The following is a 17,737-nucleotide window of genomic DNA, read 5'->3' on the forward strand; positions in this document are numbered from 1 at the left end:
TGCATAAATAGAGTTATTTCATCTGGATTAAGTTATAAATATACTTATAATTCAAAATAGAAAATATCGACAGCCTCACATACAAGCATTTCGTCTCTCTCTCTCTCTCTCTCTGAGTGGCTTCTCGAACTCTCACACTACCTATCAATTGACAATTGGCTACACGTTCTGTGGTTTCTCTCTCTTAGCCGTCAAGGTATACATTAATTTTCAATAGGTTCAATGTAATGCATGATAATTTGTTGTGATCAGTTCATGCGTATTTCACTTAATATATAAATATTTTATTTTATATAAATTATTTTCAGTATAATATAAATGTATACGTTATAGTGTGTCTATGGCATTTTTTTTAGCCTAATACGTCTCTTGAAATTGCCTAAGATTCAAAAGTGTTAAATAGAGACATGAATAAGGTTAAAGTGGAACATTTGCCACATGGAAAAGAAGCCGTAAAATCACCAAGTAGCAATTCCAACATAAACACAACCTTATCATGGAATGGTCTAACTTTCACCATATTCTTTGACCTATTCTCCAAAGATAATTCATCTCAGCTCAAGCTTAAACCCCAAATATTTGGGAGTCTCCTACACGAATCCTCATACTCCATGGATGATAATATACATAATACTATCCGGGGCAGGCATTTGCCCAATGCCCGAAGCTCCCGCCAATGCAGGGTCTGGGGAGAGAATTCATTAATATAAATTGTTCACAAAGTAGATGGCTCAGTTAACAATGGCGACCTTAGACAGCTCTTGTGACGTTTTGCATGTCTCCTTCGCCAGGCCCATCTTTCTTTGACATCTCGCAGTGCATCCACAGTATGCAGATCAGTTGCAGCTGGGGAAAAATCTACTTGTTGACTACACTTTGCCTTGTCAGGATCTCCCCTAATTCTAGCAGCCTCTTCTTGCAGATCGGTTATCAACATCTCTGTGGTCCTTGCAGTGATACCTCGTAAATACCAAGAAATTGGTGGAGGAGGAACAAGAGATGGCTGGACTAACTGCTCTAAGCTCACAATTGACCCAACTCTTCCTTTGCCTCCAGTACATGAGTTGTACTCCGCCAAAGTTTTGGGCTTGAAAGGAAAGCAGGATTTTTCATCAACCAATAGGGGCTGTAATGTCCAGCAGCCCTCGAACCTTTTCATAAATCCCGTCTTCCCTTGCTTGAACTTCACCTGAAAAATTAGCAGCTTCTTAAGGATGATGTACAGTGTTTGTCTTGTAGCCATTTAATGGGGATTCTATAACCACTTTCTCTGAATATATGTGGTTGTGCACACCGAAAATCTGGAACCAATGATCATATGGGTAACTCTAGTGGACTAAGGTTTATCCACTAGCAATTTGTAGAGCTCAATTTACCTTATAGTCCATCTGAAATCGACAAGTAACATCCACTCTTTCCAGGTTGATGCATTTTCAAACTTAAGGGGCAGTGGTCATCTCTAAGCCTCGTCAGCTTAGTCATGAAAAGTGAAAGTGGTGATTTTGAGAGAAACCAGGTTAGGGAGGAAAAACTTTAGTGCAAACAGTCAGCACAACATGACACTCACTGTAGGTTGGTGTGGACTATTCAGTTGGTTCACACTGAAGTGAACCAAATGGATGAGGTGAGGGCGGGGGGAGGACTACTAAAAAGTATCAATTATAAAGGAAACTACAGCTTTTCTTACCGAGTGATCTTTTCTATTCTGATCCACGATAACATGAACTGAAATGGTCCCCGACCACCAAAGAAACTTCCACAAAGCCGCTTGTTCCACCTCAACCACCTGTCTTAAGCCTTCATCAACCAAGACTCTCCTGGATATAACTTCCTGATAAAGGGATGAGCTTTTGTTAGGATGGGAAGTGGAAATTCCTTTCTAGTCTTTCTAATACATCAATAAATGATGTATATAAGGCGGAGTTTGGAAGGAGTACAAATACAAATATGTAGAGTGCAAAACCTTGTATTTTGTACTTTTTTGTATGTATTTGCACTCTACATATTTGTATTTTTACTCCTTCCAAACTGAGCTTAAATTCATCAAGGATAAAATGCTCATTTCTGATACTAAAAGCATATGACTATTAGAAAGATAGACTATCCAAACAGAGGAAAAAAACGCAATAATAGGTGTCAAATGCAAGAGAAAAACAGCATGAGGAAAGAAAATGCTTTTGCATATATAACACACGAAGAACGCATCTAACAGGAATGCACATTCATATCACCATCAGTGTCTTTGCATCTGGGCATTCATGTGTGTTGTGTGCGCACTAAGATGTCTTTTTAAATTTATTTAACTATGGAAAAAAAAAATTAATTGAAGAAGGTTTCTTCTCTCAGTTCATCATCACCAACCTGTCGTAGTCAAAGCATTTAGCCATTTAGTGAGGAAACCTGATTTTTGAAATGTGATGTAAACTCCCAGTCTTTGACTCTTGCAATCATTTCCCCTCATGGATGAATAGTCTCTCTAACAGTGTATACATATAATGTTTTCATTATTCCCAAATATATGTGATGTGGCTGTACAATCATTTCCCCTTAAAAAACAATGCACAGTGTTCCTTAGAACAGAAGTTGGAATACCCCTGCCCCACCTACACATGTATATAGCCAACTCCGAATAGTCGGGATTATGTCCAAGTTGAGTTGAGTTCAACACACAAATACATATTCTCTGTATAATAAAATTTTAATTTTTATCCAAGCATGAAGACAATGTCAAAATCAATATTGGAATATGAAGATATTGGTTACCTTGATATTTTTGAAGACTCTTTTATTGTCCGGATCAATAACAATATTGTATATTGCATCTGGGGGCAAGCCAACATTGAATTTTACATCAAGGTTGCAAAGAGAACCTTTTGGTACGCTTACCTGCCAAGAATCAACATCAGATTCCTTTCTTCCTGAATGAAAGCAGCTTTATGTTTCTGTCTTTCAAATCAAATAACTGGATAAGTAATATCAACCCAAAGAGGAATTTGAGAAAATGTTAGGGTTCATTGTGAGGATGTATCACAGATTAGTTAAGCACAGGAAGCATATGCAAGGGAGTGGACGTAATCCATGGGGCTACTGTGACTAACTCTGTGATTATCTTAACCATGTTGTACATGGGCTTTCTTTTGGAGCATTTAGAAGAGCACCAAGAGGTTCAGTGGTTAAACATCAAAATTCACCTATAATAGTCAGTTTTCAGCCAATAGAAATCTCTTAGGCTCAGTTTAGGGAGAGTGCAAATACAAATATGTACAGTGCAAAACCTTGTATTTGCTTGCATTCTACATATTTGTATTTGCACTCTTCCCAAACTGAAACTTAGGCTCAGTTTGGTAGAAGTACAAATACAAATATGTACTGTGCAAATACTTACAAAATAATACAGAAGGAGTACAAATGCAAATATGTAGAGCGCAAAACCTTGTATTTTGTATGTATTTGCACTGTACATATTTGTATTTTTTGTATTCCTTCCAAACTGAGCCTTAATCCATACTTTGAAGATATAGTTGAACTCACATTTATACTAATTCAAAGAAGAATACTAAATGGGTTAATTACTTAAACAAATCCTGTGGTTTGACTAAACTACTTAAAATATATTCTGTGGTTTCCAAAACTACGTAAATATACCTAGTTAAATGGCACCATGCCACCACTTGACACAACTAGGCCCTTCATTAGTAAAACTTTTAGGACCGTTCACATGTGATATTATATTTTATCATCATTCCAGTTTTACCCCTCCATGGTTGATAATACGCTTCTTCTTCTTCTTCAAAATGTGAAACCCAAACCTCCATGGCCAAAACTTATTCATCCTTTTCCTCTCAAAAGTCAAAACTGGCCCACCTTCTCTCTTTCCAACTAACTGCAGTTACAACACCCTTCAGATTCACCTCAGCTCTGTCTCTTCAAAGTCTTCAACTCTACTCACAGACAATGATTATTGAAAATCTGTGCATCTCCGATTGTTGAAATTTTCTTTCATCCATTTTCAATTTATTGAACTTGATCTTAAAAAACAGTATCCAGGGTTGCATATTCATTTATGAATCTCTCTTAACAGTGCACTTAGATATGTCCATCTTTTGCATTCACCCGGGACCCTTTTATTTAATTATTCCAGTCAGACCATCTCTGAACATTGGAAACAGCATATCTGTATGTGCAGGGTTAAGGTTGCGTACATCTGTCCCTCCCCAGACCCTGCATTGGCGGGAGCCTCACACACTGGACTGCCCTAGACTATCTCTAAATGGTCAGATCTGCTGCACATTTTCCATTTTCTTTTGCCACTGGGAAAAAAAATAATCTTTACTCCAACTATCTTTTTACCACATTAGCTGTTTTTTCCGCTAAATACTTCACAAATCCACTACATTTTACTAGAATTACGTTGATCCTTGTTTTTTCATCCCACCTTTAACGTCTTTGGAGTCTTTCCTGGGTTACTGCCCCAAATCAGGTAGCAAACCTGATAGAGGAGTGGGCGATGCATGTCCTTTAACAAAAGCACTTAGTTTCTAGAATCAAGTGTGTGTTTGAAAATTAAAAGAACAGTTCAGAACATTTTTGTCCTTTAATTTTTTCCACAAATCTTAATGGTTAAATGCTTTAACAAGGTAGATTTAAGTAATTAGCCCAAACCAGAAATAGATTCCAATAAGAGAACAGAAGAAAAGAAAGAAAGAAGGAAAAAGAGCTTTTCATTTAAACTTATTTAAGGAAGAACAATAAATAAAATAAATCAGCATCAGGTTCTATCATGGAAAAGCAAAAGAGAGAAAAATCAACCTTTCACTTTCCTGAATTGTTTTCTTGAGAAAATTCCTCAACTTAATTCTTTTGTACCTTTAAATGTGGAGGTTGATCAACCCAAGTTGGATTTTCTTTCCAAGCCTGCAGTTGCTTCTCCAAGTTGATGTTCAAAGCAGCATATGACTCTGGGTCCTTCTGTACACCAGAACTTAGAAAATCTGCTTCCTCCTCAGATTTCACATTCTTCTTGAGATGCATCTACAACCAGCATAAAAGAAATCCCCTCTAATCAACAGCTAGAAAATAATTATTTCTGATGAGGTTGACAGAACTGGCTGACCTTTAAACAATTTTGAAGCTTCTGAGGAATCTGCACCAAGAAATTGGGAAATTCTGGCTTGAAGACTTTCAGTTTCCCATTTTGTTTCTTGTTGTGAATATCCAGGCTTATCCTGGTCACCTTGTTGTGGTCCATTAAAGCTTGGATTGATTCCAAATTTTATTTTGGAAACAAACTGATTTTATGCTTTTCCTGCAAATATAAGCACAATTAACTACTTTCACTTTTAATCATTAAGAATTTTTCCAAAGTCATAACCCCCCCCCCCCAAAAAAAAAAAAAAGAAAACGAAAATATAAAATAGACAAAAGAAAGGAAAAAGAAACAAAGAAAAAAAGTATGAAGTATAAGAAACAACATATGAAGGACTATTTCTTCTAGTTAATGAGTCGAAGAAATAGTTGCATCTCTAGGCATATATATAAGGGGAGAACATAAAAATCTAGGCAATCATAGTTTTTTTTTTGTTCTTTTTTCTTTCTGTTTTTAGTATTCTTCTTTATCCTTTAGTATGCAGTAGTCAGTGGTTAGTTGTTGGCAGAAAGTGGAAATAAGGGTGAAGATGGATTAGAACCCAACTCTCATGTATGACAAATAAGAGATTTATCAGATAGCCAATGGTGGCATCTTTTAGGAAATAAATACCAAAACTCCTCTGATATACCCTAGCCTACTTATTGAGGGTCAGCTGCACAGATTCCTTTCTTCCATTAAAGCACACAACTGCAAATCATTTCTTTACTATCTTATCCTTCTCCATGTCCTTTTATATGTTTTCTTACACTTATCTGCGACTATGCTTTTACTTTCTTTTTTTTTCTTTATTAAGTAGATTTTGATTTAGTGATCGGTTACAAGTTGAAGGAGCGAAAAGAACTAGGGGCAGACCAAAAAGGACTTGCGTGGAAGTAGTAAGAAATGATTTAAGCACCCATAATTTGACGATGGATATGGCACTGAACAAAATGAAATGGTGAAACAGGAGTTATGTAGTGGCAAGGCTTTGATGATGATGTAGATTTTGGTTCACCTAAAGGGTTCAATTATGATATCGGAAAAACTTGTAACCAATGAACCGGTATCATGAAAGTGGAAACCAATCAGGTGGTATTTATCAAAATTCACTGGGAGGGGGTTGATTGGTCAAAGCCCTTCTGGTACGATGTCTTTCTGGCATCATAAATTTTCCCTTACCTAAAAGTTCTATATATGAATTCCATCCATGAGTAGCCCATTAGGTGATATCGTCAGTCCTTGTACACAGTTAACAAAGATCTAGATACTTAATTCTTTCTCCAAACTAAGAATATGAAGTTTCCAACCATACCAAACCTTTCTTTCCTACTTATCTATTTATTAACCAAAAATAGAAAAAAATTGTATGCTACTGCAGACAAGAAGCATAAAAAATGTGGGGCATAATTTGCAGTAAAAAGACAACAAGAATCCTCAAATTTTAAACTAAACCCGAGATTTACCACTATCATACTGCATCAAATTGAACCAGTAATCAACAAAAACTGAGAGAACAACATTATTATATTAAAATGTACCAAATATACCAAATTGATTCCGAGAGCTACCAAAAACAAAAGAAAATCTTGCCAGTTTGGTGCTCAGAACCAAAGCACTCCGATCAACCAAATTATGTCGCAAATCACAAGCCCGAGGAAGGCCCATTTGAAAAAACCAAGAAGCTCGATAAGAAACACAAATCATAGGCCCTGCCCGTGAACAATGGCTAAGATTCAAAGCTAAAATTGCATACCAGATCATAAAACTAAGAAGAACTCACTAGGAAAAAAAACAGCATTTTTTTTCAGAGAAAAAACACCAAATTAAGCCCAAACAAATGCAACTTGAACAGACTTACAGCGTAACTGAAACCAAGAGTGATAGTGGAAATTTCAGAACCTTTAAATCCCCTCCCCCCCCCCCCCCTAACCGAGCTCCAGAGAATAGAAGAAAAAAACAGAATTAAAAGGACTAAGGAAAAGGGGGGTGGGATTCTGCTATGACATGTATACAACAGAGCAATTTACTTACAAAGGAATCAGATTTTTGAGATACCGAGAATATGAAGGCAGAGGTTGTTCAGTTTATCGTAGCAGTAACCCCTATCAATCTGAAACCGAAATTTGTTTCAAAAAATCTCTATTTTTCTTCGTCTTTTCTTCGATGCCTTTCTTCGTTTCCAACTTGTAAGCAATTAGAAAAGAAGAAGAAAAAACGTGATTGAGACATCAGTGCAACGCGGTCCATAGATATGTATACACGTGCTTTGGACATTTGACGCAGACTCCGTTTCAGAGGTAATGTGCAGTGGCTGGCTTTGGAAAGACTGGCTGTTTAGAAAAAACAGCCTAGGCTGTTTGAGAGTTTCTTACACATGACACTCTACCATGAAAACGGTTAATCTCATCTCATCTCATCTCCAATGTATCTCCGTGTAGCTTGTCCGTAGGAGCTCAAGTCAAAAACCGCAGTAGGAATGGCAACGGGGGCGGATAAGGAGCGGGGCACCCCTCCCCGTCCCCGCCCCGAAGTCAAGATGCTTTACCCCTTCCCTGCCCCGTACCTAGTGGCGGGGCAGGTTTGGAGTGCGGCATCCATTCTCTATTGGAGATGGTTTCTATTTTAATACAATTTCTTAAAATTTATTTATTTTGTGAATAATTTATACATATAATATAAGAATTTAGGGGTATCTTAGGAATTGAATCATAATATTTTAGGGGTATTTTGAAAATGGAATTATGGGATTTTAAGATTTTAAAAATTTAGGAAAAACTTAGAGATATTTTAAAAAGTCAATATTAAACCTAGAGATATTTTACTAATTTTACCTTTGGGTTCGGGGTAGGTTTGGAGAATTATATACAAAATCCATCCCCGCCTTGTCCTTGGTTTGGGGAAAAAGTATTTCCCATCCCTGCCTCATCCCCGTTTAGGGTCGGGGAAAACCTGCCCCGTTCAGGGCAAAACGAGGTGGAGCCCCGGTTTCAAGAAGAAAATTGCCATCCCTAAACCACAGTTCAATTAACCTAATTCATCTCTGATGTAACCGTTTTCGGCCACGTACCAATGTTTTGTGATGTAAAATTTTTTGGCAAAGTACCTCGTTATTCGACCTGGTGGTGGCGTGCCTTAGTGACGAGCTACTTGGTGGCGAACTCCCTGGGGGAGAACTGCTTGGTGACTAACTGCTTGGTGGCGAACTGCCTTTGTGGCGAATTGCCTGGGGGCGAACTGCCTTTGTGGTGAACTGCCTGGTGGCGAACTGCCTGGGGGTGAACTGCCTTGGTGGCGAACTGCCTGGGGGCGAACTACCTTGGTGGCGAACTGCCTGGTGGCGAACTCCCTGGTGGCGAATTGCCTGGGGGCGAACTGCCTGGGCCAACTGCCTTGGTGGCGAACTACCTGGGGCGAACTGCCTTGGTGGCGAACTACCTGGTGGCGAACTCCCTGGTGGCGAACTCCCTGGTGGCGAACTGCCTGAGGACGAACTACCTGGGGGCGAACTGCCTGGCGAACTCCCTACTAGGCGGCCGATGCCTTAGAGAATGTTGGAGCTCCCTAGTGCGGCGCAATCCGACTGCCCTCAGCATGAGGTGGTCTTCTTTCCTTTGTAGGTTGTGGGAGATGAGGGACCTGCGAGAACTTCATCTTTTCCACCTCTTTGTAGGTGGCGGGAGCTGAGAGACCTGCGAGAACTCCATCTTTTCCTCCTCTTTGTAGGTGGCGGGAGCTAAGGGACCTCCGAGAACTCCATTTTTTCCTCCTCCTTGTAGGTGGCGGGAGCTGAGGGACCTCCGAGAACTCCATCTCTTCCTCCTCCTTGTAGGTGGGGGGAGCTGAGGGACCTACGAGAACTCCATCTCTTCCTCCTCCTTGTAGGTGGGGGGAGCTGAGGGGCTTCCGAGAACTGCATCTTTTCCTCCTCTTTGTAGGCGGCGGGAGCTGAAGGACCTGCAAGAACTGAATCAGAGGTCCCGGGGGTACTTTCCCGGTGGGGGCTCTCTGATGCTTAAGTTAGCACTCTTATTGTAGAGAGCTTTGAAGATAATATGAGAGAGCTAGAGAGCAGGGTTACTTCCCTCCCTTTTTCCTCTTCCTCCCCTTTGGGGGGTGAGGTCTTTATATACCGGAGTCCTCGTGGGTTAGGTGGGTGAAAAGCCTCCAAACGGTAAGACTCATCGCATCCTGTTAGAACCGGGGTACGGTGGTGAACTCCTCGAGGTCGTCGGGCTGGTGCTTGTGTCAGGCGGCCAGGTCGGCGCCTGGGCCGGGTTGTCAAAGGGGTGCCTGCGTCAGTCGGCGGGTTAGTGTCTAGGCCAGGTCGTCAGGTCGGCGCCTGTGTCAGTCGGCGGGTCAGTGCCTAGATCAGGTCATCAAGCTGGCGCCTGTGTCAGTCGGTAGGTAAGTGTCTAGATCAGGTCGTCAAGCTGGCGCCTGGCCGGATCATGCGCTAGGCGCAGTTCGCGCAGGTGCGCGCGCGCCGCGCAGGTCGCGTGTGCCACGCGTAGGTCGCGCAGGTGCGCGTTAGGCCGCGCTCAGGTCGCGCCATGCCGGCCAGACTGGTGCCCAGGTGGGTCACCAACTTCATAAGTTTGTTGGCTGGGTGTTTTCCTAGTTGTCACGAGGTGCCACGTGTCACAATTTTACTGGAGGGACAAATCTGCCCTCATCAATCTCCGATTTAGAAACCCTCCCAAATGGCTCTTAATATAAATGGGGGCAAAAGAATAGTTACATACTTACGATTGTGTTTGGAAATGATACAAATAAGTGTGAATGTAAATATGTAGATAGGATGCCTACGGTTTGATGGGGCATTTTTTGTAACCGAACTGGTAGTACTGGCTTTTGAAAAACCGGTAACGGTAACCGAACCAAAACCTATCGGTTTATCGATTGACCGATTCAGTTAACCATCGACTTGGTTCATTGATTTTTGGTTTTTTAATTTTTACAATATATATTAGAAAAATATATATAAATATATAATAAAAAGTATAAATATATAAAATATTATTTTAAATAATAAATAATATATCATATATTATAAATATATATGTATATATAATACATATTTATTAATTTATAATATATAAATATATATATATATATATATACCGTTCGGTTTGGTTAATTGCCAGTTTTCTATATTGGTTAATTGAAACCGAACCGATACCTTTGGTTTTTAAAAATACCAAACTGACTAGTTCAGTTAACCAATTTTTCAGTTCACTTTTTTTAACCGTAATGGATGCAAACACGAATTCCAATAAAGCATATACCTTCTTTTGTCAAAATCCCACTTGAATACAAATTTACTTCTTTTTTATTGATGTACTTTTACATCTTATTATCAATGTAAATATGTATTGGAAAATATGTTTTTTTGTCATTTGTCAATGCACAAATGTAATATTGTCAAACACAGACATAATGCAAATTTACCCTGAACTGGGATTTACACTCCATTTGCATCATTTTCAAACGCAGCGGACGTTACAATCAATAGACCAACGAAAAAGGAATTAGGGAAGGCGGGCAGGCTGGCCTGTTGGGTAGTGCTTCAAAGCAATTAAACCAGCTAGCTTACTTGAATCTTCAGCTCATCCCTCCCAAAGGAGGTTGGATTAGCTGAATGCAATGGCTGGTTAATGATATTTCTCCATGCAGGCATTATAATTGGTTCAAAGGGTGTTAATTAGACTAGATTTGGTCCAATGAATCCATTACAGATGGACTAGGGCCAATTCAACCTGATGAATACTCTGAACCGTTTTGCACCAATCCAATTCAATATCTGAACCATCTAGTCTGTTCAAATTGATTTTAATTTACATTGGTTCCATATCAAACCTGATCGGTTGACAGATGCATTTTTATCTTCTATCAAAGAAGTAGATGTTGCTTCAATCTGATCCAATGCATTGAGAATGGATCAGATCCAATCCAATCCAATAAATACTTTGAGCAATTAAGTCTGAACGGGTCCAATTCAACATGTCTTATTGGTCCGTCCAAATTGATTTTGATTTATATGAGATCCAACCCAAAACCGGTCCACTAAGACCCCTAATTGGTTCCACAGTCTGATATACAACCATAAGTCCATAACGTTCAGCTAATAACTGAATTTCCAATTCTTTCAGCAAATGTGTCTCAAGTAAATCAGTTCACAGTTCACCCACTTCAATTGTTATCAAATGACAGCCAAAATAGCTCTCTTTCTCTCCATGGAGTGATAATGAGCTGGGTCCAGGTCGGGTTAATATACCTGCCCAGGCCTGAAAATTTGCGGGCTGGGCCACGCTAGAATGATCAGTTGATCAATGACATGGTGGCAATGAGGTACCATGTAAGCCGCCTTTGTGTCTTAATAGTGGGGTCTACAACGAACCTTTTATATACTTGCAAATTCAGGAGGTGTAGACGAAACCAAAGATGTAGAGATGTTACGTTCCACTTTGGTTAAAGTATGGGCCACACAATTGCCTCTACATCTACAATGGATAAAGGAGACAAGAGATGAGTAAAAGAGCATAAAAGTTCCTTACAATCTGCGATGATGGTATACAATCGTCAAAGAGCTTCAATGAGAGGGTCCGACAAGGAAGACACAATCTTTTGTGCGTCTCTTTCAAGGATAATATGAGAAAGAAAGAAATCTTTGGCCCTCTGTAATCCCACTCTAAAGCTGTGTTTGGTTTGAAAGAAAAGATAAGGAAAGGAAGAGAAAGATAAGAAAATTTATACAAGGTCTGCACAGGTTTTCCAGACTTTCCTTTTTTTTCTCTACCTATTCCTTCAAACCAAACATAGCCCAGGAGCTTTGGCCTCCATAACTTCCGAATCAATAAGTGGAAGACAAATAAAGCGTGGAAGTGGGCTGGTGATCAATGAGCTTTGGCCTCCAGAATTCTGAGGCCCAACTGCTCCATCAACATTAATTTTAATGATATGATGAAGAGGTGCATGCCAATGAGTGGAACTGGGCTGTTGGTGATCAATGAGTTGGAGAGGTAATCTTCTCTGCTCCTCTTTAAAGTGTGTCAATTCAGAAATTCGGACAAATACGGATACACACCATGCAGAATTCTGAATTCCAGCCCCCCTATAAACCACATCCTGTCCGAATTTGACATAAATTGATGGTCAAGATGCATTTCCCCTATATTTAGGGTTATAAAATTCTGATTTAGGCTGATTGGTCATTCTCCCTCAGAAATTTGAGTTTGGACAGCCACTGGTACGGAAAGGGGATTGAAAGAAAACTTATTCCATAATTAATTTACACCGAGCTTTTTGATAATGCCACATGATTGTGTATATTGAGGATTTGAGACCACCGATTTGCAAAGCTTGATGACTCCCAATGTATATTTATACTACTTATAAAAGTATGAATAAAGGTTTTGATTTCTAAAATTTTCATTGAACAGATTTAACCGTTTATCTTGACGTTTTTAGAGGGCATACATGTAATTATGATTTGATAAATGCTTCACACTAATTGACACAATTGAAGAATGAATATACTTGACTTTCGATTTTGGCTAGGAAACAACTAGCTAAAGAAGATAGATAGCCTAGATTTCCTACTAATCAAACTCTACTATCCTTTATGATGAAGGAAGATTTGGCCCGACCTCGTAATTACGCAACACGTGGCAAAGGCAACAGCTCGACACAACAGCACGCCTAAGGTGCGAGCACCAAAGGGAGGAACCAGCGGTCCGAACTCCCTACCAGTAGCCCGAACTCGCTACTGGGAACCCAGACTCTCCCTTGGGCCCCCAAGTCAAACCCGAACTGGCCTACTCTATGGCAGTTCGGAACACACCCCGTCAAACTGGCTTGCCTTATATCAGTTCGGGACTCACCTCACCGAACTGGCCTGCCTTATAGCAGTTCGGGACACACCTCACTGAACTGGCCTGCCTTAGCAGTTTGGGACTCACCTCACCGAACTGGCCTGCCTTATAGCAGTTCGGGACACACCTCACCGAACTGGCCCACCTTATGGCAGTTCGAGACTCACCTCACCGAACTGGCCTGCACTATGGCAATACAGGACATACCTCCGAACTCAACACTTCACCACACTCACCACTCCAGCACTTCGCCTCCAGGACGCCAAACTGAACAAACCGTACAATACCTGACACCGAGGAAGTTCGTACCCAAGGGTAGTGCACCCGACTGACTTGGGATCTAACGCTTGATGACCGCACTTCAAACGGCCACCTGCCACCGCCACCTGCCACTGCCATCTCCAGTTACAGAGACGGCCCCGACAAGGAGCAGTGGCGGTTCTGTCCCAGCAGAAAGGATGACACCCGAACAGGCAAAAACAGAGATAATCATACCCGACCTGATAGAGGCCTCGGAGTGAGTGCGCGAAGTGGTTATAAAAGGCCCCCTACCCCCAACAAGGTATGTGAACTTTGCGCCATCTAGTCTTTACTTTGCCTTTGAGAGAATACTAACTTGAGCTTCGGAGTTATCTCACAGGGTCCCCCCGGAGTTCCCTCGTCTTCTCTGTTTCAAGCTCCCCGTTGCTCCAGTCAGAGGCAAAATCATAGACAGCTAACACCGGTCGGATCACGCTCCATCAATTGGCGTCGTATGTGGGAACGCTTCTAAAAGTCTCCCTCTAAATCTCTCTTACCTACTCATCCAAAAAGCTCCAGCACCCATGGCTTCCTCCAACAATGCCGGACGTGGAATAGAAACAACCACCACCAGAGAGCAACTCCAAGTTCTCGTGGTGTGCATTGGGCAATTCACCATCCCTCTGTCAGTGGATGGGATCCCCAGTTTGAATGTGCCACAAGTAGTGGCACCCCTGAACCTTCCTTTGTTGACACCCCTCTTCAACTCCCTATTGAAACAAACTTCGCTGAACCAATTGTTGTCCCACTGGCGACCCGCCAGACTAGCTAGACGACCTAATGCAATGCATGCGGGGAATGCAAGCCCAAATGCAACAATTCCAGCAGCACCAACTCCAGCAACACCAGGTACTACACCACCTATCCCAACATCATTATCAGCAGCAGTTCCCTCAGCTACCCCCCGGCACCCTATTTCGTAGCCGGTTAAGGCCTCTCCTCAAGGTGGACGCCCTCACCGAGGAGAAGCTTCCTAACTTCAGAACCCCCCAATAGCCAGGCCTCATCCCCAAGCCGAAAGCAAAGAAAAATTACACCTGCCTCGCAGCCCGCAGGTGGATCGAGAACCTCGCCCACAAAGTCACTTCGGCGCTCCAAGCCTGAGTTCCCACTCACGGAGAACCGGTTCAGCGCCCTAGAATCAGACCAACATTTCGGGCCCATCGAGCTCGGCAACACGGAGGCCAGCAGCACCAGCACCAGGCCCGCTCAAAGAAGGCATCGGCGAAGTCGCCGAACTACTACCCGTGTCCTATTCGGGCTCAGAGGCAAGGAAGAGACGAGCTCGGAAGAGGTAAAAACTATCCCAATTCTCTCAGTTCCTTTCCCCCTCGCATCAGAACTTCTGGCAGTCCCCATAAACTTCAAACTTTCATCTCTGGACAAGTATGATGGGTCATTTGACCTCAACGACCACGTCGATGCATTCCAGTCACAAATGCACCTCGATAGGTCCAGTGAGCCCTGCATGTGCGTGGCCTTCACCACCACCTTCAAGGGGGTGGCCGCACCTGGTATCGGAACCTAGCTTTCGGGTCAATAATAAGTTGGGCCCAGTTCGTGCAGATCTTCACCGCACACTTTGTTACCAGCAAGCGGTGCCCCAGAACCGAGGAAAGTATTTTCGAGGTAATCCATAGGGAAGGAGAATCCATCCTGAGCTACATCAAGCGGTTCAATGAAGCATGTTTGTAGATACCGCGATTAGACCCCGCGGTACAGCTCACGGTGGCCAAAAGAGGGGTAACGCACAAAGAGTTCAAATGGCACATGGTGGCCAGCTAGCCAGCAATTGTGGCCGATTTCCTAAAACTCGCGGACAAGTTCATGAGTACAGAGGAAGAAATCAACCAAAGAACCGAAGGCGGGGTCGAGAAAAGAAAAAGAGAAGGTGAGCCCTCCAACCCAGGCGACAGAAAAAGCCGGGCCCGAGAGGCAAAGCCAAGCCAGCCGTTCCGAGCTCCCTTAGCAGTTCGGACGGATTAGATGCCGTTGAACACAAGACGGACCGAGATCTTGATGACGATCAAGGACGCTCCATACATAAAGTGGCCACCTCGCCTAAAGAGTAATCCAAACGAGAGAAATAAAAATCTGTACTATAGTTTTCATAAAGATCACGGTCATAGTACTGAACAATGTAATAATCTCTGGGATGAGATAGAAGGACTCATCCGTCGCAGATACTTGAGAAATTTTGTACATAATGACAGTAATAATAAAGTAGGTCGGCAAGGGGAGCATGAAAAAGATGCCCCCGAGTCCAGTAGCAGATCGGCGCGTACTTGTGGACTCAGGCAGTTCGGCGGACATCCTCTTCAAATCGGCGTTCGACCAACTACAGTTGCAAAGAAGTGAGTTGAAGCCCGCGCACACTCCTCTAGTGGGCTTCAGCGGAGAGGAAGACAGGCCCCTGGGAAAGATAACAGTACCCGTGGAAGTCGGCACATGGCCTTGTGTGGTAAGACTCAACCATGATGTCATGGTGGTCGCGACCCTCTCCCCATATAACGCCATAATAGGGTGGCCAATTACGCATATTCTACGAGCAGTGGTCTCCACCTACTATCTGGCAATGAAGTTCACCACGAACTTCGCTGTGGGGGTAGCGCGGGGCGACCAGCTTGAGTTCCGCAAATGTTATGTTGCCACCCTAAAGGGAAAAACCAAGGCAGCCGACAACCTCGAACTAGAGCGGCCTACGGAGCAGGGCGAGGAACGAGCTTCACCCACTGAGGAAACGGTCGCGATCCCGACCTCGGCTATAGATCCGACGTGAATGCTACAGATCGTTGCTTCCGTCAAGGAGCCTCTACGAACTGAACTGGTGAGTTTCTTACTTCAAAATTTAGATATTTTTGCATGGTCCGCGGCGAATATGCCCGGTATTGACCCTGGCCTTATAACTCACAAATTTAACACTGACCCTGTAGTCAGACCCATTAGACAAAAGAAACACAACTTAGCCCCGGAGTGCTGGAGGGCGGTCGACGAAGAAGTCGAAAAGCTCCTCGCAGCAGACTTCATAAAGGAAGTTCATTACCCAAGCTGGGTAGCCATCCCAGTGCTAGTGAAAAAAGCAAACGACAAGTGGTGCATGTGCGTCGACTACACCGACCTGAACCGAGCTTGCCCAGAAGACTGCTTCCCCTGCCCTGAATTGACCGCCTAGTAGACGCGACCTCGGGACATGAACTGCTAAGCTTCCTGGATGCCTACTCAGGCTAGAACCAAATCAAGATGGACCAGTCCGACGAGAAAAAAACCAGCTTCATAACCAAGTTCGTCCTGTACTGTTACAAGGTCATGCCCTTCAGACTAAAGAATGCTGGGGCGACCTTCCAAAGACTTGTAAATAAACTTTTTCAGCCCTTAGTTGGCACGAAAATAGAATGTTATGTAGACGACATGGTCGTCAAAACACAGTTCTCGTAGGAAATAATAAAAGACTTAGATTCTACCTTCCAAATTCTGCGTCAATATAGAATGAGACTTAACCCAAACAAGTGTGTCTTCGGTGTCACCTCAGGTAAGTTTCTAGGGTACATTGTCAACCGGCGCGGTATTGAGGCCAACCCAGACAAGATAAAGGTCATCCTAAATATGAGACCACCCCGAAAAGTAAAAGAGGTTCAGAGGCTAAACGGCTGCATAGCCGCTCTGAGCCACTTCATGTCCAAATCGGCAGACTGCTGTTTGCCTTTCTTCAAGGCAAACAAAGGCAAAGGGTTCAAATGGACCCGAGATTGTCAGCTCGCGTTCGACGAGCTAAAGACCTATCTCGCCAGTGTGCCAACCTTAGCCAGACCCAAGGAGGGCAAAGTCTTAGAACTATACCTCTCGACGAGCGATGAGGTGGTCAGTTCAATACTAATAAAGGAAGAAGATAGAGTCCAACGACCCGTCTATTGTGTTAGTAAAATTCTGCAGGGAGCAGAGACGAGAAACCCACAGATAGAAAAAATAGCGTACGCACTGGTGATTTCAGCTTGAAAACTCCACCCGTATTTCTAGGCTCACACCATCGTCGTCTTGACTGACAAACCTCTGAGACAAGTCTTGCTCAAGCCCGAGGTTTCCGATCGGTTGACGAAGTGGGCCATTGAGCTCAGCGAGTACGACCTCTAGTACAAACCACGGACCGCCATTAAGGCCCAAGCCTTAGCAGATTTTATCGTCGAGTGCACATTCAGCCTCGAAGCCCCCAAGCAAGTTGAGCCTGAGATCCCCAGTTCGGGTGAACCCGGAGCTCTCAAACCAATAAAGTCTGAACCCCGTGAAGTAGCAGCCAGTGTGGCATCTCTCCTGGTTAGGCCGAGTGTGAACTGGGATGAGGAGCCCTAGATCCTTCACGTAGATGGCTCCTCGAACCAGTAGGGCAGTGGGGCTGGAATAGTCTTATGCGGCCCGGGTGGCACAAAATTAGAATACGCACTAC

General features: G+C 42.9%; 1 protein-coding gene across 3 annotated transcripts; it reads right to left on the bottom strand.

Annotated features, from left to right (window-relative positions):
• Positions 1-412: 412 nt before the first annotated feature.
• LOC148862814 (uncharacterized) lies at positions 413-7,747 on the bottom strand. 3 transcript variants are annotated; one of them, XM_088977752.1, is made up of 6 exons: positions 7,160-7,747; positions 5,114-5,305; positions 4,867-5,031; positions 2,764-2,886; positions 1,688-1,831; positions 413-1,189 (listed from the first exon to the last, which is right to left on the bottom strand). In XM_088977752.1, the coding sequence occupies exons 2-6, from the start codon at positions 5,246-5,248 to the stop codon at positions 716-718; spliced, it is 1,041 nt and encodes a 346-aa protein (XP_088833878.1). In that variant the 5' UTR covers positions 5,249-5,305; positions 7,160-7,747; the 3' UTR covers positions 413-715. The 3 variants fall into 3 exon arrangements, with proteins under 3 accessions (XP_088833878.1, XP_088833879.1, XP_088833880.1); XM_088977753.1 differs by having other exon boundaries at positions 7,184-7,724; XM_088977754.1 differs by having other exon boundaries at positions 6,987-7,184.
• Positions 7,748-17,737: the final 9,990 nt, after the last annotated feature.

This window comes from Nelumbo lutea, chromosome 3 (genome assembly GCF_056320005.1).
Source record: "Nelumbo lutea isolate HS-2025 chromosome 3, American lotus-T2T, whole genome shotgun sequence".
Lineage (NCBI taxonomy): Eukaryota > Viridiplantae > Streptophyta > Magnoliopsida > Proteales > Nelumbonaceae > Nelumbo > Nelumbo lutea.